Raw genomic sequence first — 25,101 nt, 5'->3', positions numbered from 1 at the left:
CCCAATTCGAGCATTCGAACCGATATATTGGGTGAAATCGGGCATTTTGGCTGTGTTTCCGATCCGAAGCGCGTTTCCGTCAGGCTCGGTCCGACTCCTCTAGGTCGTTAGTGCTGCACTCGTGATATGTCGGTTCCCGCAGGCATGGCTGGGATCGCATACGATATATCACATGCAAAATGTACCAAATCATTTAGAATTGTATGGAACTACTGCCGGGAAACTCCCGGGAGAGTTCAGGGGAAATTGCCTCTGACTTCAGCCTCAGACATATCGTTGTAGTGTATGGGGCCCTTTACACTAACCCTCCCTCCCCAAAGCCTAACCCTAACCCTCCCCAGCATACTAAAATTCAGAATGCCGTTTGTCGGGATTCCGGCATAAGCATTCTGAATGCTGGGATGCCAACATTCCGTTAATTGTATGTGTATACATACATACATACATACATACTGTATACACAGACATACATATATTTGTATGCTCCTTATGGTGCTCTATTCCCCCATCTGTAAGTTCATTACTGACCCGCAACAGAGAAATACTTTATTTTCTTGCTGGATGTATTCAGTGGTGCCCTCCAGTGGTCGGCGCCCCTAGGCAGCCACCTAAAGCTGCCTAATGGTAGAGCCGGCCCTGCCTATATTATGATAAACCTGACACACTTAGCCCCCCCCTCAGGTTATAGAATATAGGGATAGCAAACTGAGTGAGAGACACAAAATGGAGGTCACACAGCAGCTATATGCACACACAGAGTCACAGTTTGTACAATGCAGAAATTATGACATGCAATAAAACTGCACTGGACTAGCAATACAGAGTAGTACTATGTATAGCTATAAACTTAATAGATATAACAATGCACAGTCAAGACTGGATGTATATCACAGGGTACTTGTACTAAATAACTCTGACTAAATGCACTTTAGGGCGGGAACATTTACTCTAAATGGCGCCCTGGGGCTGGGGGAGGGGCTACAGGTCAAAGCCTTATCCCCCTGCTGGACTTCACCACCGGGTACTGGGTGCTTAATAAAACGGTTTTATGAGAGAAAACCGACCTGTGCCCATGGCCTGGTGGTTTAGTGGGGTCCCTGTACTGCCACAGTGTGCACTCCAGTGCACGCAGCCCGCCTCCCATCGGCAACGCGGGATCGCGATTCACAGTGGATACCGCTTACCTCCTGGCTGAGTGCGGTCACGCTATCCGGGAGAGCAGCGGTCGTGTGTGACTAACAAAGAAGAAAACCGGAGCCTCTACTGTAGGTACCCGGCAACCAGGGCACGGGAGTGTACAGCGCAGCTGGGGGAGGTGATGGAGCTGCAGCAGGAGATGTCTGACTGACATCTAACACAGTCAATGTCTCTGCTGCAGCCCTTGAAGTCTTCAATATTCTTAAAAAGCTTCTCTCAAGGCTGCTGGAGCAGCCCCCCTGTTAAGTGCCTGCTTACTGCATGGCACCAACTACAAAACTGAGCTCCTGTGCAAGGAGGCGGGGTTATAGAGGAGGAGGCGCTAGGCATTCTGGGAACAGTCAAAGCTTTGAGCCTGTTGGTGCCTCGGATCAAGATCCTACTCTACACCCCAATGTCATTCCCTGTGGAGCCCAGTGTACCCCGCAGCAGAAATATCTATACAAATGTAATAAGCAATATAGATATCTAAGCTCAAGGGTACATGCAAAGACCCTGGGGGGTCCCTATTGTGACCGGGCTACAGCAGGACACACAAACAGGGACACCTGTAAAAAGTTTACAAACACATGCATAAAGAACCACTCAATGCACAGAATAAGTGGGCACTAATACTCAACAATCCAGCCCAATATACAGGAAAGAGTTTTGCATTGACACTAGGCTGCTAAGAGAAAGGCAAGGTCCAGTGTGCGAAGTAGAGCCCTGGGCCTACACTTACCCACACTACTGGTGGTCTCCTGCACCAGCGGTGAAAAGCCACGATGATGTGGCTCCCTGAAAGCAGGGAGCCACACTTACCTGCCCTGCGTGTTTGACTGCGGAGTCCAAGAGTGGTGGAGGTTATGTTGCCTTTGCTGTGTCACCTCCAGAGGTTGCCGGTGTTACCGCCAGGTGTTGGAGTGGCTGAGAAGGTGTCCTACAGTAAAGGACGCCTTAGCAGACCGCTCAGTGTGTAAAAGAAAAGAAAAAAGTAACTAGGGGGACCACTTAATAGCAGCCACCCACAAAATGGTGCCAGCACCACACTTCAACTGGCTGGCCAGGACTGGGTATAGTGGAGAGGGAGCCTGGGCATGCTGGGAAAGAAAGTTGTAACTATTTGGTGCCCAGACTCTCCTCTCTCAGTGTTCCCTATGCCCCCTAGTGGACTGAAGAAATAAAAGGGCATATTCTAGGACTGGGATATCAATAGAGGGGAAGTGTGTCGGCCAGCCAGTCAATGCCCCAGAAAACCTGGAATGATCTAATGTATCTTAAAGGAAAGTATAATGAATAGTGATAGCCTTATGGCTTGGTGGAGGCCGTGACAGTAATTTATCTAATGAATTGTCCCAATCCAGAACCCAAAAATGTCTAATGACATGGTACACAAATAATTGAGATTGTAGGAATTCTAGGAGGTAAGGCCGAACTGTCTCAAACACGTGAGATACTTCTACATACTCTCCTACTCTATGTTTCAAGAAAAACAAGTTTTCATTTTTAAAATGAGATAACGGCAGATGCGTTCATGTCTGCGGATGTAAGGTTGAGAAATAAGTGGGTCACTGGCTATTTCAGCTGGCATTACAGTAATAATGTAACAGAAACCGAAGGTGTTCTGGCTGAATACTGGACTGGTAGATACATGCAATGTATGCTTAGAAAGTGCACCTAACTTATTTTCTTAATACAATTTGTACCTCTCTCTTTTTTTAATAGTTTTACTTTTCTCAGAATTTTGGGGAGCATGTGTGTGTATCAAGGATGTGCGGTGAGCTAAATGGCTCAGGAGGCACTAGCTTGCACCTGAGCCAAATTTACATGCAATATATGAGCCAAAGGGTACATGTGGGCATTACACACCGGTGCAGCAGTATAAACTCCTGGAAATTTGATGAGTTTTGATCAGAGATGTGTGGAAAAGATAGACAGGTGAGGAACTGCCTCACCTGCCATAGACTATTTACTTCAGAGTTTTGGCTATAAAAATAATTAGAATAATGCAAAGAAGATATTTCACACATATTCTTTGTATTTGTCATATACATTATGCAGTCAAAACTCTGGCACAAACGTTAGTATGACAGGAAAGGCTCTGCCTCACCCGTCACTGTAGTGTGTGTGTGTATTGGCTTTTGTTATTTGTTTTGGGGCCAGCCTTCACGACTGTACTTAAATGTAGTGTTGTCATTGACCACTAGAGGGAATCATACAACTTACCGGTAGTTTTAGAAAAAAACTAAAAACTCACCTTATATTTCATTGTACAATAGTTACATTTTTCTAATGCTAAACACAGCAATTCATGCACTGTGCAACAGTTTGCCGTTTCGTAAAGAGGGGTTACCAGAAACCCTCGCAAATGTAATAAAACAAAATAAAACTATCACCCTCATCTACTTACCTAATATCTACTGTATCTAGCGACCTACCTTCTACATCTCTATCTGCAGTTTCCTCCTCAAACATTTTTGCAAAGGCCCAGCACCCGGCTGTCAACATTTTCTGGGGAGAACACTGAGCCTACTACCTACCTCATTCAATCTATCTATCTACTCATATTTATCTACCAACCTACCTTATATCCATCTATATCTCTCATATCTATCTGATATTAATCTATCCATCTAATTTCTCTCTTATATCTAAGTGTAGACTAGATATAAGATTCCATGGGGTCGATTCTATTCGGCAACTAATGAATAGCGCCGGGAATTAGCTCCCGATGCTATTCAATTCAGCAACTAGTTACGTCGGCGATGGCCCGTTCTCGCCGACAAAACAGGTTGAATTGTCGGGAGAACGGGCATTCTCCAACTTAACTCCCCGGCGCAAGGCTGATTCCCGACAGAATCAGCCTCGCGCCGGCCGCGAGGCAGCACTTTTGTCGGGTTTCTCTTCTCATCCCCCGGGGATGAGAGAAGAATTCCCGACAATTGCAGGTAATTAGTTGCTGAATTGAATAGCGTCGGGAGCTAATTCCCGGCGCTATTCATTAGTTGCCGAATAGAATCGACCCCCATGTTAACTGCTAATGTAGCCAGCCTTCTTGCTACCCATAAGGCCGACTTGCACAAAATAAACCCATACTTGCCTACCTGACCCTCTCCATGAGGGAGAAAATGCTCAGTTCCTGGACTTTCCTGGTAATGTATGATTGCCATCACTTGTGGTGAACTAGTTAATTGATAAGAAAGGTGTTTCACCACAGGTGATGGCAATCATACATTACCAGGAAAGTCCAGGAACAGAGCATTTTCTCCCTCATGGAGAGGGTCAGGTAGACAAGTATGAATAAACCCCAAAACAAATATGGGGCCACCATTATAGGAGTTCGAGCCTTAGTGAAGGAAAAATCAACCCATAGATGAAGGTCAGTTAATGCAAGCAACTTGTGCACCTACCATTTATTCTCTACTCACACCTTTCCTCTTACCATATGAGCTGTTATAATTGGTACAATAGAAGTTCAAAGGGTCTCCACTTCCTTTCAAACTGGCTGGAATCCTTGGAGACATCCTGTCAGCTGGTAGAAGTCCCAATCCAGACACTAGGTTTATAGAAAATGTTCAAGAGTTTTCATGAACACTCAGTGCATTAACAGAATGTGCTGACATCAGTAACTAGGCTGCAGTCACTATGGTAACATAAACAATGTGCAGAGTTCTGTTCACTAGAGATCAACTTCTCCTTTACTCCAGTGCACCTGCCAATCACACAGCTAGTCCTGTCATTTCAAAAGGCCACTTCTAAAATACAAATTAACTTATATAAAGAGCAATTGATAACATCAATATATATATATATATATATATATAGGTTTCATATTCTTTTAACATGCCCATTTTTTGTTATGAGCCATTACAGATTCTATGCATAAAAAGTTTTGTGTAGAACAAGACCAAGGTAAGAGTTACTTTCCCTGTGCGATCAATCCAACGACGCAGGTCCCAGAATTGACGTCAGACATCCTCCCTCCGTACGCTTCGACACGCCTGCGTTTGGATCTCCACACCCAGAAAACGGTGCGCTGACGCCCGGTTCCACCTTTCTCCTGTCAATCTTCTAGCGGTCGCCGCTGCGACCGCTTTCTTCATTAGCAATGTGGCCACCACACATGCGCAGTTCCGACCCGGTCACACGGCTGCGAAGAAGCGCAGCGTGCGATCGGGTCGGAATGCCCCCCAGAGTACAATGTGTGTTTTTTTAATATGAAGATGTGACTGTTTGTCAGCCTTGGCAATACCAAAATGATCTCCCATGTTCTGCTTTTCAGAACTACCCCATTAACACTGCAGGAGCAGTTAGGAAACTATGAATATATATTTTATGACCATTCTCTTCATTAAATTGAACATTGTTTTTTTGCCCTTAAAAGATATTGTTACTTTCAGCTTCATGTGATCATGAGTGTGGAGACATCGAGGCTGGCTTTATAACATGAATCACATGACTTTTGTGTGGTTGAAAACTTTATTACGTACGTAACTGCGCACATATATAGGCCTTCCCATTGAAAGTATAGGACATATGGGGCCTAATTCTGAGTTGATCGCAGCAGCAACTTTGTTAGCAGTTGGGCAAAACCATGTGCACTGCAGGGGAAGAAGATATAACATGTGCAGAGAGAGTTAGATTTGGGTGTGGTGTGTTCAAACTGAAATCTAAACTGCAGTGTAAAAATAAAGCAACCAGTATTTACCATGCACAGAAACAAAATAACCCACCCAAATCTAACTCTCTCTGCACATGTTATATCTGCCCCCCCTGCAGTACACATGGTTTTGCCCAATTGCTAACAAACTTGCTTCTGCGATCAACTCAGAATTTCCCCCATGGTCACCAGCACCACCTGAGCATAGGGACTTCTTTTCAGTATGCTTGGATTTATTAACAAGACCTCAAATGTCTCAAATATTATTTGCTTGGCCCAGCATAAAATAGTGTATGATTGATGTACATTGGTAAAAACATCCTGTTTACAAGCGTATTTATTATTCTAATTGTATAGTCAGTTTCACCCCTATTCATCATCACTCTACATATCCCGGAGCTATCCTTTCCCTCAATCACACAGGCATTTACTCAAATGGGAACTGATCACACGTGTGTCACTGTTGGTCCTGCGGTCGCCCCTGATACGCCAGAGATGCATACAGATGGGTCCACGGTTATCTTGGCTTCTGTGCTGCACCTAAGCACAGCATGACTTATTAGCATAAACCCTTCATCTATTGTTCTCAGCTGCAATACAATACAGAGAACAATACATCAGGTGATTAAGTCATTACAGCAGGGGATTAAGTCCGATTGGCCAGTCTCAGTTAATCCTATTAAAGGCCAAGATAAATGTGGACCTATCTGTATACTGTAATTCAAGGGCATTAATTACATGCTCATTACATAGCTTCCTGCAGGAACATACAGCAACCCCTGACCAGCGATCGCTGTGGGACAGATCTGCCATTCAGATTATTATAAAAGTATGATAAAATTCAGTAGAAATACATTAGGTACAGAGTTATGGGAAGTGTATTAGGATGAACTATAACACTCCTCTGGTTATGTTCACCATACCGACACCAGGATGTCTCAGCTTTTATATGGACGGAGGCGGAGGGGGGAGCACAACGAAGCTCCTTGCGGGCTCGGTGTCTTGCTGTGCTCGCCACATGTTCTATTCCCACTCTATGGCTGCCGTGGACACCCACGAGTGGGAATAGTCCATGCCAGCTGGCGGGCTATTGAGCGTTTGGAATCCCGGCGTCGGAACATAACTGCATCCCCACTCCTCAAAAGCCAACCCATCTTACATTGGGAAAGGGCTGAAACTCTATAGGGCTCTAAAGCAGTAGAACCTAAAGTGTACTCATTGGGGTCTGACCGTATTTTCTCACATTTCTGAACAAAGGGGGTTAATAAAGACCTGATCATAGCAGCAAATTTGTTAGCAGTTGGGCAAAACCATGTGTACTGCAGGTGGGGCAGACATAGCATGTGCAGAGAGACTTAGATATGGTGCGGTGTGTTCAATCTGCAATCTAAATTGCAGTGTATAAAGCAGCCAGTATTTACCCTGCACAGAAAAAATATAACCCACCCAAATCTAAAGGTGGGTACACACTGGTAGATATATCTATGGATGGATCGGGCAGTGTGTTGAGCATACACACTGCCCCGATCCGTTGGGAACTGACGTCATGAACACACGCCCGGCCAGTTCAGCTGTCAATCACCGCCGGCCGCCGCAGCATGTGTACGGGCCGACCGCCCGTACACACACAGCGACGCGCCAATATATCTGTAGATATATTGGCATTTGGCTGTGCTGCGGGGTCGACGCGATACGTTTGTGGACGACGGAGTTCACAGACGTATCGGCCGTACACACTGGCCGACGGACCCACGATATATCGGCCGTTCGAGAGAACGGACGATATATTGGCCAGTGTGTACCCAACTTAACTCTCTCTGCACGTTATATCTGTCCCCCCTGCAGTGCACATGGTTTTGCCCAACTACTAACAAATTTGCTGCTACGATCAACTCAGAATTACCCCCAATACTCATGAAGTTGATTCAGTGTCACGCTATACATACTAGCTTTAGTGTTGTATAATGGATGCCAGCATACAGTATTATTCACCACAATGGTCAGCATATAATATACCATGTCAATAGATAAACAGATTTGCTGATAAAATATTTTATTAGTATATCAGTGATTCATTTTTAGTTTCAATTACTTTCTAAAAGAAAGTGCATTACCCCCCACCATAAAGATTTTCACATCAAAGAACTACTTCTCTGTACGCTGCCAGGAGTTGCTTATTCTGTGTCCCTTCCTTGTGGCAAGTAAGTGCATAAATCAAGAAACGTCGCTGTCCACAGATCATGCGTAACTGAGCTGGATACAATGCATGAAACAAAGGGGGTCATTCCGAGTTGTTCGCTCGTTATTTTTTTTTGCTACGGAGCGATTAGTCGCAAACTGCGCATGCGCAATGTACGCAGCGCGCCTGCGCCAAGTAAATTAGCACAAAAGTTTGGTATTTTACTCACGGCGTAACAAAGTTTTTTCATCGTTCTGCTGATCGTAGTGTGATTGACAGGAAGTGGGTGTTTCTGGGCGGAAACTGGCCGTTTTCTGTGAGTGTGCGGAAAAACGCAGGCGTTTCAGGGAAAAACGCGGGAGTGTCTGGAGAAACGGGGGAGTGGCTGGCCGAACGCTGTGCGTGTGTGTGACGTCAAACCAGGAACGAAACTGACTGAACTGATCGCTATTTGTGAGTAGGTCTGGAGCTGCTAAGAAATTTCTATTCGCAATTCTGCTAATCTTTCGTTCGCAATTCTGCTAAGATAAGATACACTCCCAGAGGGCGGCGGCTTAGCGTGTGCAATGCTGCTAAAAGCAGCTAGCGAGCGATCAACTCGGAATCACCCCCAAAGTGCTTACACTCAACTACATGCATTCATCATGCTCACGCTCATATCTGCCTGCAGGTTTCCCTGTTAGGAAGGAGATGCCTCCAGTGACACAGAGAATAGATGAGGCTTGCACCCTACAGCAAGAGCATACACCCCCCTATGTAGATTCTTATACACAGGTCACTTTTATACGACTGCATACAATGGGCATACAAGAATCCATGAAGAACACGCAGACCCTGCAGTCCGTAGAAGGTGTCAGTTGACAACAGGCTTTAGAGAAACCCCCCTCTCTCCTAGTCATTGGGACTCTTGGAATAGATATTCCAGGTCTGGCTGCCTCAGACGTTGCTCCATGTCCCGGTTCTTGGCGAATTCCTTTAGCAGATGCATAATCTCATTGTCAAACTGCTCTGGAATATCCTGGACCCCTGTAAACAGAATTACAGAAACACTAAGACAAGAGAGGTGACAGCAAGAAGGGAGGGGAATACTGTTAGGGACTAAGCAGTGTACAAGATTGAGCTCATTATGGAAGGTGTACCTGTGACCCAGTAGTATATGTCCCAGTCATTGCTGGGCTCGTTGATTAGTCGATCATACTGTGACAGCTGGGTGTCCGTCATGGTGTTCAGGTGTTTCTTGGCAAACAGACTGCAAAGAGACAAAATACAATCCAAGATGTGTGTACAGGTGATACACGTGAGGCTCTAGCAAGCTAAGGAACATGAGGACCTTTCACAGAAGACAAATACGGACAAATAAAGAAGTATACGGTAGTTTTGATGTTACACCTCCATATTATATCATTCATATATATTATATGCATGTAGGACCTCATTCAGGATGGATCGCAAATCGCGATTGCGTACAATGACGATGCGGGGGCATGCGCAGGGGGCCTGTCCGCTCCGATCAAAAAGATCACGCTGAAATTGCAGTGCGATCGCAGTGGGTGGGTAGTGGGCTGCGTACTGGGTGGCCTTGCCCTGCGATGGGCGGTCCCCAGCATACGAGCAAAAGGATTATAAATTCTGTTGTTTAGCAGAATTTACAATCCTTACTGAATAGGGTCCCGTGGCAGCATTTCACAACATGTGTCTGACTATAGAGACACAATAAAGGAGACCGATAGCTTTCAATGAAGAGTCTGCACTCTCCTTGTGTAATTCTCTCATATGTACTTGCTGTGTCACACTGCTAATAAAATACATACATAACTATATGACACTAGCTAGACTCCTTGGGATGAAGGAGTCAGTGACAGATAACAGTAGCTCAGGGGAGAATAGTGGAGACAGGGATGCAAATGTGGAGGTTTTTTTGCTCATGCAAAACATTCGGAAACTGAAATAACAACAAGTGAGGTCATTATTTCAAAAAGCGGCAATACAATAAGCAGGTTTGTCAGGACAGGGTTTTTGTTTTTTTTTTCTATAATAAAAAACATTTGTGTGTGCAGAAACCCATATTAACCAATCAGCAACTACTGTTCAATGATCTCCAGTAAGTGAGACTGTGCAAGCCAATGACTGACTGGGCACTATGAGGCGCTGTATATCTGCACTTTATGGGGTATATGCAATTGCGGTCGAATTTCGCAAAAAAAAAAAAAAATCGTCAATGCAATTCAGTGCTTTCCGTCAAAAAAACGGACTTTCAAAATTCGACTTTTTGAAATTCGACTTTTGTCAAATTCGACTTTTCTGCAATGATACAAGTGCTGCAATTCGACCAAAGTGTATTCAATTCAAGTTTGGAAATTCGACAAAAGTGCTTTTAGACAGTAAATTCGACATTTTCAATCCGCCACACTTTGGAGGGTGAAACCAATAAAAAAAATTTAAAACATGTTTTTTTTTTGTTTTGTTTTTTTGGGGAATAGCATATCTATTTATATTAGAAGGGATTAGGTACTTGGTTTGTCTTTTTTGGTTGCACAAGTATTATTTATATATTTTTAAAAAGATTTTTTTTTTTTTAATAGCTGGAACGGTAAAATCAAGGAAAAAAATGGCGTGGGGTCCCCCCTCCAAAGCATAACCAGCCTCGGGCTCTTCGAGCTGGTCCTGGTTCTAAAAATGCGGGGAAAAATTTGACAGGGGATCCCCCGTATTTTTAAAACCAGCACCGGGCTCTGCGCCTGGTGCTGGCGCAAAAAATATGGGGGACAAAAAGAGTAGGGGTCCCCCGTATTTTTTACACCAGCATCGGGCTCCACTAGCTGGACAGATAATGCCACAGCCGGGGGTCACTTTTATACAGTGCCCTGCGGCCGTTGCATTAAATATCCAACTAGTCACCCCTGGCCGGGGTACCCTGGGGGAGTGGGGACCCCTTCAATCAAGGTGTGTCCCCCCCCCCAGCCACCCAAGGGCCAGGGGTGAAGCCCGAGGCTGTCCCCCCCATCCAAGGGCTGCGGATGGGAGGCTGATAGCCTTGAGAAAAATGTCAGAATATTGTTTTTTTCCAGTAGTACTACAAGTCCCAGCAAGCCTCCCCCCGCAAGCTGGTACTTGGAGAACCACAAGTACCAGCATGCGGGAGAAAAACGGGCCCGCTGGTACCTGTAGTACTACTGGAAAAAAAATACCCAAATAAAAACAGGACACACACAACGTGACAAGTACAACTTTATTACATACTGCCGACACACACATACTTACCTATGTTGACACGCCGACTGCCACAGTCTCCGACGATCCGAGGGTACCTGTGAAAAAATTATACTCACCTTCCAGCGTCCAGAGATAAATCCACGTCCAGAGTATAATCCAGGTACTTGGCAAAATAACAAAACGCAAAAACCCGTGCCAGCGGACTGAAAAGGGTCCCATGTTGACACATGAGACCCCTTTCCCCGAATGCAGAGACCTCTACGTGACAGCTGTCACTGAAAGGTCTCTTCAGCCAATCAGCGAGTGCAACGTCCTTGCACTCTGCTGATCGGCTCTGCGCGTCTGAGCTCAGACAGCGCATCGCAAAGCCTCTCCATTATATTCAATGGTGGGAACCTTGCGGTTAGCGGTGGGGTCACCCGCCGGTCAGCGGCTGACCGCGGGTAACCCCCCCGCTGACTGCAAAGTTCCCACCATTGAAATAATGGAGAGCTGTGCGATGCGCTGTCACAGCACAGACAGCGCACAGCCAATCAGGTGAGCGCCACGTAGTAGCGCTTCCTGATTGGCTGAAGGGACCTCAGTGACAGGAGTCACGTGGGGTCCCGGCACATTCGGGGAAAGGGGTCTCATGTGTCAATATGGGACCCCTTTCAGTCCGGCATATGGTCGGGTATGCGGTTTGTTTTTTTAACAAGTACGTGGATTATACTCTGGACGCTGGAAGGTGAGTATAATTTTTTAACAGGTACCCTCGGATCGTCGGAGACTGTGGCAGTCGGCGTGTCAACATAGGTAAGTATGTGTGTGTCGGCAGTGTGTAAAAAAGTTGTACTTGTCACGGTGTGTGTCCTGTTTTTATTTGGGTATTTTTTCCCCAGTAGTACTACAGGTACCAGCGGGCCCGTTTTTCTCCCGCATGCTGGTACTTGTGGTTCTCCAAGTACCAGCTTGCGGGGGAGGCTTGCTGGGACTTGTAGTACTACTGGAAAAAACAATATTCTGTCATTTTACTCAAGGCTATCAGCCTCCCATCCGCAGCCTTTGGATGGGGGGGGACAGCCTCGGGCTTCACCCCTGGCCCTTGGGTGGCTGGGGGGGGGGGGGGGACCCCTTGATTGAAGGGGTCCCCACTCCCCCAGGGTACCCCGGCCAGGGGTGACTAGTTGGATATTTAATGCCACGGCCGCAGGGCGCTGTATAAAAGTGACCCCCGGCTGTGGCATTATCTGTCCAGCTAGTGGAGCCCGATGCTGGTGTATAAAATACGGGGGGACCCCTACTCTTTTTGTCCCCCGTATTTTTTGCACCAGCATCAGGCGCAGAGCCCGGTGCTGGTTTTAAAAATACGGGGAATCCCATGTCAATTTTGTCCCCGCATTTTTAGAACCAGGACCAGCTCGAAGAGCCCGAGGCTGGTTATGCTTTGGAGGGGGGACCCCATGCCATTTTTTTCCGGGTTTTCCCATTTTTACCTGTTTTTTTAATTCGCGGCAAAATCCGGCAAATCGGCCGTTTTTCGCCCGCGGGAATGTCGAATCCGTTTTTCATTGAATATGGTGAATTCCGGCAGCCACCTGCCGGAATTCACCTGTCGAATTGTGTCGAATTAAAAAACGGCGATAATTTGCCGCGATTCGCCGTGAATTGCATATACCCCTATATGTATTAGCTCATAGGTTCTCAAACTCGGTCCTCAGGACCCCACACAGTGCATGTTTTGCAGGTAACCCAGCAAATACACAGGTGTATTAATTACTCACTGACATTTTAAAAGGTCCACATGTGGGGCTAATTATTTCACTTGTGATTCTGTGAGGAGACCTGCAAAACATGCACTGTGTGGGGTCCTGAGGACCGAGTTTGAGAACCTATGTATTAGCTTACGGCATTATACAGACTTCTCAGAGCAATACATATGTAATCCCGGCGGGCGGGATACCAGTTGTCAGTATCCCGACAGCAGCATTTCACCCGCCATAATGCCGGCAGCAGGACAAGCGCTATGAGTACCCTTGCGGGCTTGCTGCACTCGCCACAGGATCTGTTCCCACTCTAAGGGGGGAATTCAAATGTTCATGTTCTAAAGTGACGGGAGATAGAGGCGCAATATACAAATGGCCCCCGCGATCAGCTCCCAGTACAGTTGGGTTTAGGCACACAAAGCACCTAAAGCCGACTAAACTAATGGACGCGATCGTGAAGAGACCGGTTTGGGGCCCAAACCAGTCTCTATACGCGAATTTCAGCTGGCAACCTCCGGGGGTAGCGAGCTGAAATTAACTTGTCGAGCCCGTCGGCAGTAACATTAGAATACTGCCGGCGGGCGCGATCACGGCCGGGAGGGGGGAGAACACATTTGAATTCGGCCCTGCGTGTGTGCCGTGCACACCCACAAGTGGGAATAACCCGTGAGCCGGCATAGCCGGCTGTCGGGATACTGACCACCAGGATCCCAACAGCCGGCAAATTGATTGTCTCCCTTCTCGGGTACGCTGCGGACATGCGAGTATCACTATAACACACAGCCCACTACATACCTAAGCAATATACAGTTTTCCAGCATGCCCCTTTTACGGCTCTCGTACAAGAGTCTTGCTCTCTTTATTTCTGGCGTTTCATTGACGCGCTCTTTCCAAGCAGGCAACTGGATCTCAGTATCATTTCTCCTTCTATCACCGGTGGTTATAAACCTTGGTCCTCGGCAAACAAAGACGGAAGAAAGAAGAGCACTCTACAAGAAAAATATGAGGAATGTTAATCCACGGCTGTGATAGGACAATACAAGTAAACTGCAGGTTACTTCCTGTTGAACTCCTTTCTCCAGGGCCGTATGGGGCAGTTACCCAATGACATGCTTCCTGACAGGCTTTCTTTTGACAAAGTATTTAATTACGAAACGCACATAAGGAACTTTTTTCTACAAGATGGCTTTCTTGGTACACTAGATATTTACAGCCTAAGCTAGCTTCATGGAAAGAAATGGTCATATTTTCCTAGAAATGTACATAGCAATGACAACGGTTATTATTTGAAGATTTTTCACCATCCACGGTATGCTAATTACATATGGACACATAATAATAGTTTGTCCAGCTGAATTTCCTTATACAGGTATTATGAATATAATCAATCATATGTTGCTAATCATTTAAGAGTAGCAACAGCAATTACAGCTGAGACTGCATGTCTGCTCACTTGGGACTAATCTGGTGCAGGACGGTGACATGGTATAGCTATATACTGGTGTAGTATCTGTTACTGGTGCAGGACGGTGACACGGTATAGCTTCATACTGGTGTATTATCTGTTACTGGTGCAGGACGGTGACACGATATAGCTCCATACTGGTGTATTATCTGTTACTGGTGCAGGACGGTGACACGGTATAGCTATATACTGGTGTAGTATCAGTTACTGGTGCAGGACGGTGACACGGTATAGCTATATACTGGTGTAGTATCTGTTACTGGTGCAGGACGGTGACATGGTATAGCTACATACTGGTGTAGTATCTGTTACTGGTGCAGGACGGTGATATGTTATAGCTATATACTGGTGTAGTATCAGTTACTGGTGCAGGACGGTGACATGGTATAGCTATATACTGGTGTAGTATCTGTTACTGGTGCAGGATGGTGATATGGTATAGCTCCATACTGGTGTAGCATCAGTTACTGGTGCAGGACGGTGACATGGTATAGCTATATACTGGTGTAGTATCAGTTACTGGTGCAGGACGGTGACATGGTATAGCTATATACTGGTGTAGTATCAGTTACTGGTGCAGGAAGGTGACATGATATAGCTATATACTGGTGTAGTATCAGTTACTGGTGCAGGACGGTGACATGGTATAGCTATATACTGGTGTAGTATCTGTTACTGGTGCAGGACGGTGACACGGTATAGCTACATACTGGTGTAGTATCTGTTACTGGTGCAGGATGGTGAGATGGTATAGCTATATACTGGTGTAGTATCTGTTACTGGTGCAGGACGGTGACATGGTATAGCTATATACTGGTGTAGTATCTGTTACTGGTGCAGGACGGTGACACGGTATAGCTATATACTGGTGTAGTATCTGTTACTGGTGCAGGACGGTGACATGGTATAGCTATATACTGGTGTAGTATCTGTTACTGGTGCAGGACGGTGATATGGTATAGCTATATACTGGTGTAGTATCTGTTACTGGTGCAGGACGGTGACACGGTATAGCTATATACTGGTGTAGTATCTGTTACTGGTGCAGGACGGTGACATGGTATAGCTATATACTGGTGTAGTATCTGTTACTGGTGCAGGACGGTGACATGGTATAGCTATATACTGGTGTAGCATCAGTTACTGGTGCAGGACGGTGATATGGTATAGCTATATACTGGTGTAGCATCAGTTACTGGTGCAGGACGGTGACACTGTATAGCTATATACTGGTGTAGCATCTGTTACTGGTGCAGGACGGTGACATGATATAGCTATATACTGGTGTATTATCTGTTACTGGTGCAGGACGGTGACATGATATAGCTATATACTGGTGTATTATCTGTTACTGGTGCAGGACGGTGACATGATATAGCTATATACTGGTGTAGTATCAGTTACTGGTGCAGGACGGTGACATGGTATAGCTATATACTGGTGTAGTATCAGTTACTGGTGCAGGACGGTGACATGGTATAGCTATATACTGGTGTAGTATCAGTTACTGGTGCAGGACGGTGACATGGTATAGCTATATACTGGTGTAGTATCAGTTACTGGTGCAGGAAGGTGACACGGTATAGCTATATACTGGTGTAGTATCAGTTACTGGTGCAGGACGGTGACATGGTATAGCTATATACTGGTGTAGTATCAGTTACTGGTGCAGAATGGTGACACGGTATAGCTATATACTGGTGTAGTATCAGTTACTGGTGCAGGATGGTGACACGGTATAGCTATATACTGGTGCAGTATCAGTTACTGGTGCAGGACGGTGACACGGTATAGCTATATACTGGTGTAGTATCAGTTACTGGTGCAGGACGGTGACATGGTATAGCTATATACTGGTGTAGTATCTGTTACTGGTGCAGGACGGTGACATGGTATAGCTATATACTGGTGTAGTATCAGTTACTGGTGCAGGATGGTGACACGGTATAGCTATATACTGGTGCAGTATCAGTTACTGGTGCAGGACGGTGACACGGTATAGCTATATACTGGTGTAGTATCAGTTACTGGTGCAGGACGGTGACATGGTATAGCTATATACTGGTGTAGTATCTGTTACTGGTGCAGGACGGTGACATGGTATAGCTATATACTGGTGTAGTATCAGTTACTGGTGCAGGATGGTGACATGGTATAGCTATATACTGGTGTAGTATCTGTTACTGGTGCAGGACGGTGACATGGTATAGCTATATACTGGTGTAGTATCTGTTACTGGTGCAGGACGGTGATATGGTATAGCTATATACTGGTGTAGTATCTGTTACTGGTGCAGGAAGGTGACATGGTATAGCTATATACTGGTGCAGGACGGTGACATGGTATAGCTATATACTGGTGTAGTATCAGTTACTGGTGCAGGACGGTGACATGGTATAGCTATATACTGGTGCAGTATCAGTTACTGGTGCAGGACGGTGACACGGTATAGCTATATACTGGTGTAGTATCAGTTACTGGTGCAGGACGGTGACATGGTATAGCTATATACTGGTGTAGTATCTGTTACTGGTGCAGGACGGTGACATGGTATAGCTATATACTGGTGTAGTATCAGTTACTGGTGCAGGATGGTGACATGGTATAGCTATATACTGGTGTAGTATCTGTTACTGGTGCAGGACGGTGACATGGTATAGCTATATACTGGTGTAGTATCTGTTACTGGTGCAGGACGGTGACATGATATAGCTATATACTGGTGTAGTATCTGTTACTGGTGCAGGACGGTGACACGGTATAGCTATATACTGGTGTAGTATCAGTTACTGGTGCAGGACGGTGACATGGTATAGCTATATACTGGTGTAGTATCAGTTACTGGTGCAGGACGGTGACACGGTATAGCTATATACTGGTGTAGCATCAGTTACTGGTGCAGGACGGTGACACTGTATAGCTATATACTGGTGTATTATCTGTTACTGGTGCAGGACGGTGACATGATATAGCTATATACTGGTGTAGTATCAGTTACTGGTGCAGGACGGTGACATGGTATAGCTATATACTGGTGTAGTATCAGTTACTGGTGCAGGACGGTGACATGGTATAGCTATATACTGGTGTAGTATCTGTTACTGGTGCAGGACGGTGACATGGTATAGCTATATACTGGTGTAGAATCTGTTACTGGTGCAGGACGGTGATATGGTATAGCTATATACTGGTGTATTATCTGTTACTGGTGCAGGATGGTGACACGGTATAGCTATATACTGGTGTAGCATCAGTTACTGGTGCAGGACGGTGACACTGTATAGCTATATACTGGTGTATTATCTGTTACTGGTGCAGGACGGTGACATGATATAGCTATATACTGGTGTAGTATCAGTTACTGGTGCAGGACGGTGACATGGTATAGCTATATACTGGTGTAGTATCAGTTACTGGTGCAGGATGGTGACACGGTATAGCTATATACTGGTGTAGAATCTGTTACTGGTGCAGGACGGTGACACGGTATAGCTATATACTGGTGTATTATCTGTTACTGGTGCAGGATGGTGACACGGTATAGCTATATACTGGTGTAGTATCAGTTACTGGTGCAGGACGGTGATATGGTATAGCTATATACTGGTGCAGGACGGTGACATGGTATAGCTATATACTGGTGTATTATCTGTTACTGGTGCAGGATGGTGAGATGGTATAGCTATATACTGGTGTAGAATCTGTTACTGGTGCAGGACGGTGATATGGTATAGCTATATACTGGTGTATTATCTGTTACTGGTGCAGGATGGTGAGATGGTATAGCTATATACTGGTGTATTATCTGTTACTGGTGCAGGATGGTGACACGGTATAGCTATATACTGGTGTATTATCTGTTACTGGTGCAGGATGGTGACACGGTATAGCTATATACTGGTGTAGCATCAGTTACTGGTGCAGGACGGTGATATGGTATAGCTATATACTGGTGCAGGACGGTGACATGGTATAGCTATATACTGGTGTAGTATCAGTTACTGGTGCAGGACGGTGACATGGTATAGCTATATACTGGTGTAGCATCAGTTACTGGTGCAGGAAGGTGACACTGTATAGCTATATACTGGTGTATTATCTGTTACTGGTGCAGGACGGTGACATGATATAGCTATATACTGGTGTAGTATCAGTTACTGGTGCAGGACGGTGACATGGTATAGCTATATACTGGTGTAGTATCAGTTACTGGTGCAGGACGGTGACACGGTATAGCTATATACTGGTGTAGCATCAGTTACTGGTGCAGGACGGTGACATGATATAGCTATATACTGGTGTAGTATCAGTTACTGGTGCAGGACGGTGACACGGTATAGCTATATACTGGTGTAGCATCAGTTACTGGTGCAGGACGGTGACACTGTATAGCTATATACTGGTGTATTATCTGTTACTGGTGCAGGACGGTGACATGATATAGCTATATACTGGTGTAGTATCAGTTACTGGTGCAGGACGGTGACATGGTATAGCTATATACTGGTGCAGTATCAGTTACTGGTGCAGGAAGGTGACACTGTATAGCTATATACTGGTGTATTATCTGTTACTGGTGCAGGACGGTGACATGATATAGCTATATACTGGTGTAGTATCAGTTACTGGTGCAGGACGGTGACATGGTATAGCTATATACTGGTGTAGTATCAGTAACTGGTGCAGGACGGTGACACGGTATAGCTATATACTGGTGTAGCATCAGTTACTGGTGCAGGACGGTGACACTGTATAGCTATATACTGGTGTATTATCTGTTACTGGTGCAGGACGGTGACATGATATAGCTATATACTGGTGTAGTATCAGTTACTGGTGCAGGACGGTGACATGGTATAGCTATATACTGGTGTAGAATCTGTTACTGGTGCAGGACGGTGATATGGTATAGCTATATACTGGTGTATTATCTGTTACTGGTGCAGGATGGTGACACGGTATAGCTATATACTGGTGTAGCATCAGTTACTGGTGCAGGACGGTGACACTGTATAGCTATATACTGGTGTATTATCTGTTACTGGTGCAGGACGGTGACATGATATAGCTATATACTGGTGTAGTATCTGTTACTGGTGCAGGACGGTGACACGGTATAGCTATATACTGGTGTAGTATCAGTTACTGGTGCAGGACGGTGACATGGTATAGCTATATACTGGTGTAGTATCAGTTACTGGTGCAGGATGGTGACACGGTATAGCTATATACTGGTGTAGAATCTGTTACTGGTGCAGGACGGTGACACGGTATAGCTATATACTGGTGTATTATCTGTTACTGGTGCAGGATGGTGACACGGTATAGCTATATACTGGTGTAGTATCAGTTACTGGTGCAGGACGGTGATATGGTATAGCTATATACTGGTGCAGGACGGTGACATGGTATAGCTATATACTGGTGTATTATCTGTTACTGGTGCAGGATGGTGAGATGGTATAGCTATATACTGGTGTAGAATCTGTTACTGGTGCAGGACGGTGATATGGTATAGCTATATACTGGTGTATTATCTGTTACTGGTGCAGGATGGTGAGATGGTATAGCTATATACTGGTGTATTATCTGTTACTGGTGCAGGATGGTGACACGGTATAGCTATATACTGGTGTATTATCTGTTACTGGTGCAGGATGGTGACACGGTATAGCTATATACTGGTGTAGCATCAGTTACTGGTGCAGGACGGTGATATGGTATAGCTATATACTGGTGCAGGACGGTGACATGGTATAGCTATATACTGGTGTATTATCTGTTACTGGTGCAGGACGGTGACATGATATAGCTATATACTGGTGTAGTATCAGTTACTGGTGCAGGACGGTGACATGGTATAGCTATATACTGGTGCAGTATCAGTTACTGGTGCAGGACGGTGACATGGTATAGCTATATACTGGTGTAGCATCTGTTACTGGTGCAGGAAGGTGACACGGTATAGCTATATACTGGTGTAGTATCTGTTACTGGTGAAGGACGGTGACACGGTATAGCTATATACTGGTGTAGCATCAGTTACTGGTGCAGGAAGGTGACATGGTATAGCTATATACTGGTGTAGTATCAGTTACTGGTGCAGGAAGGTGACATGGTATAGCTACATACTGGTGCAGGACGGTGACACGGTATAGCTATATACTGGTGTAGTATCAGTTACTGGTGCAGGATGGTGACATGGTATAGCTATATACTGGTGTAGTATCAGTTACTGGTGCAGGATGGTGACACGGTATAGCTATATACTGGTGTAGTATCAGTTACTGGTGCAGGACGGTGACATGGTATAGCTATATACTGGTGTAGTATCAGTTACTGGTGCAGGACGGTGACATGGTATAGCTATATACTGGTGTAGTATCAGTTACTGGTGCAGGACGGTGACACGGTATAGCTATATACTGGTGTAGTATCAGTTACTGGTGCAGGATGGTGACACGGTATAGCTATATACTGGTGTAGTATCAGTTACTGGTGCAGGACGGTGACATGGTATAGCTATATACTGGTGCAGTATCAGTTACTGGTGCAGGACGGTGACATGGTATAGCTATATACTGGTGTAGTATCTGTTACTGGTGCAGGAAGGTGACATGGTATAGCTATATACTGGTGTAGTATCAGTTACTGGTGCAGGACGGTGACATGGTATAGCTATATACTGGTGTAGTATCAGTTACTGGTGCAGGATGGTGACATGGTATAGCTATATACTGGTGTAGTATCAGTTACTGGTGCAGGACGGTGACATGGTATAGCTATATACTGGTGTAGTATCAGTTACTGGTGCAGGACGGTGACACGGTATAGCTATATACTGGTGTAGTATCAGTTACTGGTGCAGGACGGTGACACGGTATAGCTATATACTGGTGTAGTATCTGTTACTGGTGCAGGAAGGTGACACGGTATAGCTATATACTGGTGCAGTATCAGTTACTGGTGCAGGATGGTGAGATGGTATAGCTATATACTGGTGTAGTATCAGTTACTGGTGCAGGACGGTGACACGGTATAGCTCCATACTGGTGTAGCATCAGTTACTGGTGCAGGACGGTGACACGGTATAGCTATATACTGGTGTAGTATCAGTTACTGGTGCAGGATGGTGAGATGGTATAGCTATATACTGGTGTAGTATCAGTTACTGGTGCAGAATGGTGACACGGTATAGCTATATACTGGTGTAGTATCAGTTACTGGTGCAGGACGGTGACACGGTATAGCTATATACTGGTGTAGTATCAGTTACTGGTGCAGAATGGTGACACGGTATAGCTATATACTGGTGTAGTATCAGTTACTGGTGCAGGACGGTGACACGGTATAGCTATATACTGGTGTAGTATCAGTTACTGGTGCAGGACGGTGACATGGTATAGCTATATACTGGTGTAGTATCAGTTACTGGTGCAGGACGGTGACACGGTATAGCTATATACTGGTGTAGTATCAGTTACTGGTGCAGAATGGTGACACGGTATAGCTATATACTGGTGTAGTATCTGTTACTGGTGCAGGACGGTGACATGGTATAGCTATATACTGGTGTAGCATCTGTTACTGGTGCAGGACGGTGACACGGTATAGCTATATACTGGTGTAGTATCTGTTACTGGTGAAGGACGGTGACACGGTATAGCAATATACTGGTGTAGTATCTGTTACTTGTGCAGGACGGTGACACGGTATAGCTATATACTGGTGTAGCATCAGTTACTGGTGCAGAATGGTGACACGGTATAGCTATATACTGGTGTAGTATCTGTTACTGGTGAAGGACGGTGACACGGTATAGCTATATACTGGTGTAGTATCTGTTACTTGTGCAGGACGGTGACACGGTATAGCTATATACTGGTGTAGCATCAGTTACTGGTGCAGGACGGTGACATGGTATAGCTACATACTGGTGCAGTATCTGTTACTGGTGCAGGACGGTGACATGGTATAGCTATATACTGGTGTAGTATCAGTTACTGGTGCAGGAAGGTGACATGGTATAGCTATATACTGGTGTAGTATCAGTTACTGGTGCAGGACGGTGACATGATATAGCTATATACTGGTGTAGTATCAGTTACTGGTGCAGGACGGTGATATGGTATAGCTATATACTGGTGTAGTATCTGTTACTGGTGCAGGACGGTGACACGGTATAGCTATATACTGGTGTAGCATCAGTTACTGGTGCAGAATGGTGACACGGTATAGCTATATACTGGTGTAGTATCAGTTACTGGTGCAGGATGGTGACACGGTATAGCTATATACTGGTGCAGTATCAGTTACTGGTGCAGGACGGTGACATGGTATAGCTATATACTGGTGTAGTATCAGTTACTGGTGCAGAATGGTGACACGGTATAGCTATATACTGGTGTAGTATCAGTTACTGGTGCAGGAAGGTGACATGGTATAGCTACATACTGGTGCAGGACGGTGACATGGTATAGCTATATACTGGTGTAGTATCAGTTACTGGTGCAGGATGGTGACACGGTATAGCTATATACTGGTGTAGTATCAGTTACTGGTGCAGAATGGTGACACGGTATAGCTATATACTGGTGTAGTATCAGTTACTGGTGCAGGAAGGTGACATGGTATAGCTATATACTGGTGTAGTATCAGTTACTGGTGCAGGACGGTGACATGGTATAGCTATATACTGGTGTAGTATCAGTTACTGGTGCAGAATGGTGACACGGTATAGCTATATACTGGTGTAGTATCAGTTACTGGTGCAGGAAGGTGACATGGTATAGCTACATACTGGTGCAGGACGGTGACATGGTATAGCTATATACTGGTGTAGTATCAGTTACTGGTGCAGGATGGTGACACGGTATAGCTATATACTGGTGCAGTATCAGTTACTGGTGCAGGACGGTGACATGGTATAGCTATATACTGGTGTAGTATCAGTTACTGGTGCAGAATGGTGACACGGTATAGCTATATACTGGTGTAGTATCAGTTACTGGTGCAGAATGGTGACATGGTATAGCTATATACTGGTGTAGTATCTGTTACTGGTGCAGGACGGTGACATGGTATAGCTATATACTGGTGCAGTATCTGTTACTGGTGCAGGACGGTGACACGGTATAGCTATATACTGGTGTAGTATCTGTTACTGGTGCAGGATGGTGACACGGTATAGCTATATACTGGTGTAGTATCAGTTACTGGTGCAGGATGGTGACATGGTATAGCTATATACTGGTGTAGTATCAGTTACTGGTGCAGGACGGTGACATGGTATAGCTATATACTGGTGTAGTATCAGTTACTGGTGCAGGACGGTGACACGGTATAGCTATATACTGGTGTAGTATCTGTTACTGGTGCAGGACGGTGACATGGTATAGCTATATACTGGTGCAGTATCTGTTACTGGTGCAGAATGGTGACACGGTATAGCTATATACTGGTGTAGTATCTGTTACTGGTGCAGGACGGTGACACGGTATAGCTATATACTGGTGTAGTATCTGTTACTGGTGCAGGATGGTGACATGGTATAGCTATATACTGGTGTAGTATCAGTTACTGGTGCAGGACGGTGACATGGTATAGCTATATACTGGTGTAGTATCAGTTACTGGTGCAGGATGGTGACACGGTATAGCTATATACTGGTGTAGTATCAGTTACTGGTGCAGGACGGTGACATGGTATAGCTATATACTGGTGTAGTATCAGTTACTGGTGCAGGACGGTGACACGGTATAGCTATATACTGGTGTAGTATCAGTTACTGGTGCAGGAAGGTGACACGGTATAGCTATATACTGGTGTAGTATCTGTTACTGGTGCAGGACGGTGACACGGTATAGCTATATACTGGTGTAGTATCTGTTACTGGTGCAGGATGGTGACATGGTATAGCTATATACTGGTGTAGTATCAGTTACTGGTGCAGGACGGTGACATGGTATAGCTATATACTGGTGTAGTATCAGTTACTGGTGCAGGATGGTGACACGGTATAGCTATATACTGGTGTAGTATCAGTTACTGGTGCAGGACGGTGACATGGTATAGCTATATACTGGTGTAGTATCAGTTACTGGTGCAGGACGGTGACACGGTATAGCTATATACTGGTGTAGTATCAGTTACTGGTGCAGGAAGGTGACACGGTATAGCTATATACTGGTGTAGTATCAGTTACTGGTGCAGAATGGTGACACGGTATAGCTATATACTGGTGTAGTATCAGTTACTGGTGCAGGACGGTGACACGGTATAGCTATATACTGGTGTAGTATCAGTTACTGGTGCAGGACGGTGACACGGTATAGCTATATACTGGTGTAGTATCAGTTACTGGTGCAGGAAGGTGACATGGTATAGCTATATACTGGTGCAGTATCAGTTACTGGTGCAGGATGGTGACACGGTATAGCTATATACTGGTGTAGTATCTGTTACTGGTGCAGGACGGTAACATGGTATAGCTATATACTGGTGTAGTATCTGTTACTGGTCTGTCTCACCCCGCGGGCTCTGATCGCCGCCGCTGGGAACATCACCCTGCTGACGCGGATACTGAGGACACTCGGCGCGCGGCGGATCAACCTTAGAAGTCAGGACGGGGCAATGACGTCACTCATGGGACCGGAAGTTGGGA

General features: G+C 45.3%; 2 protein-coding genes across 2 annotated transcripts in view; both read right to left on the bottom strand.

The window, feature by feature from the left end:
• SAXO4 (stabilizer of axonemal microtubules 4) overlaps nt 1-4,801 on the bottom strand; it is a 42,114-nt gene extending 37,313 nt beyond the window's left edge. Inside the window, exon 1 of the mRNA XM_063944392.1 lies at nt 4,619-4,801. Coding sequence (XP_063800462.1) covers nt 4,619-4,700 — 82 coding nt within the window. The 5' untranslated portion in view covers nt 4,701-4,801. The remainder of the gene's footprint in view (nt 1-4,618) is intronic.
• Nucleotides 4,802-7,872: 3,071 nt separating this feature from the next.
• On the bottom strand, nt 7,873-25,100 carry SDHAF2 (succinate dehydrogenase complex assembly factor 2). The gene is made up of 4 exons (XM_063944391.1): nt 24,968-25,100; nt 13,769-13,962; nt 9,155-9,264; nt 7,873-9,041 (listed from the first exon to the last, which is right to left on the bottom strand). Exons 1-4 carry the CDS (start codon nt 24,998-25,000, stop codon nt 8,911-8,913), a joined length of 468 nt encoding a protein of 155 aa, XP_063800461.1. The 5' UTR covers nt 25,001-25,100; the 3' UTR covers nt 7,873-8,910.
• Between the last annotated feature and the right edge of the window lies 1 nt (nt 25,101).

The sequence above is a fragment of the Pseudophryne corroboree genome, chromosome 11 (assembly GCF_028390025.1).
Source record: "Pseudophryne corroboree isolate aPseCor3 chromosome 11, aPseCor3.hap2, whole genome shotgun sequence".
Taxonomy (NCBI): Eukaryota; Metazoa; Chordata; class Amphibia; order Anura; family Myobatrachidae; genus Pseudophryne; species Pseudophryne corroboree.
The sequence above is the reverse complement of the archived record's forward strand: the minus strand, read 5'-3'. Positions and strand labels throughout refer to the sequence as shown.

Excerpts from the sequence above, each read along its gene's own strand:
- SDHAF2 (XM_063944391.1), bottom strand. The coding sequence starts at position 25,000 with ATGTTCCCAGCGGCGGCGATCAGAGCCCGCGGG. Across the intron at positions 9,265-13,768 it reads GAAAACTGTATATTGCTTAG|TCTGTTTGCCAAGAAACACC; the intron begins GTATGTAGTGGG and ends GTCTCTTTGCAG. Across the intron at positions 9,042-9,154 it reads CATATACTACTGGGTCACAG|GGGTCCAGGATATTCCAGAG; the intron begins GTACACCTTCCA and ends TTCTGTTTACAG.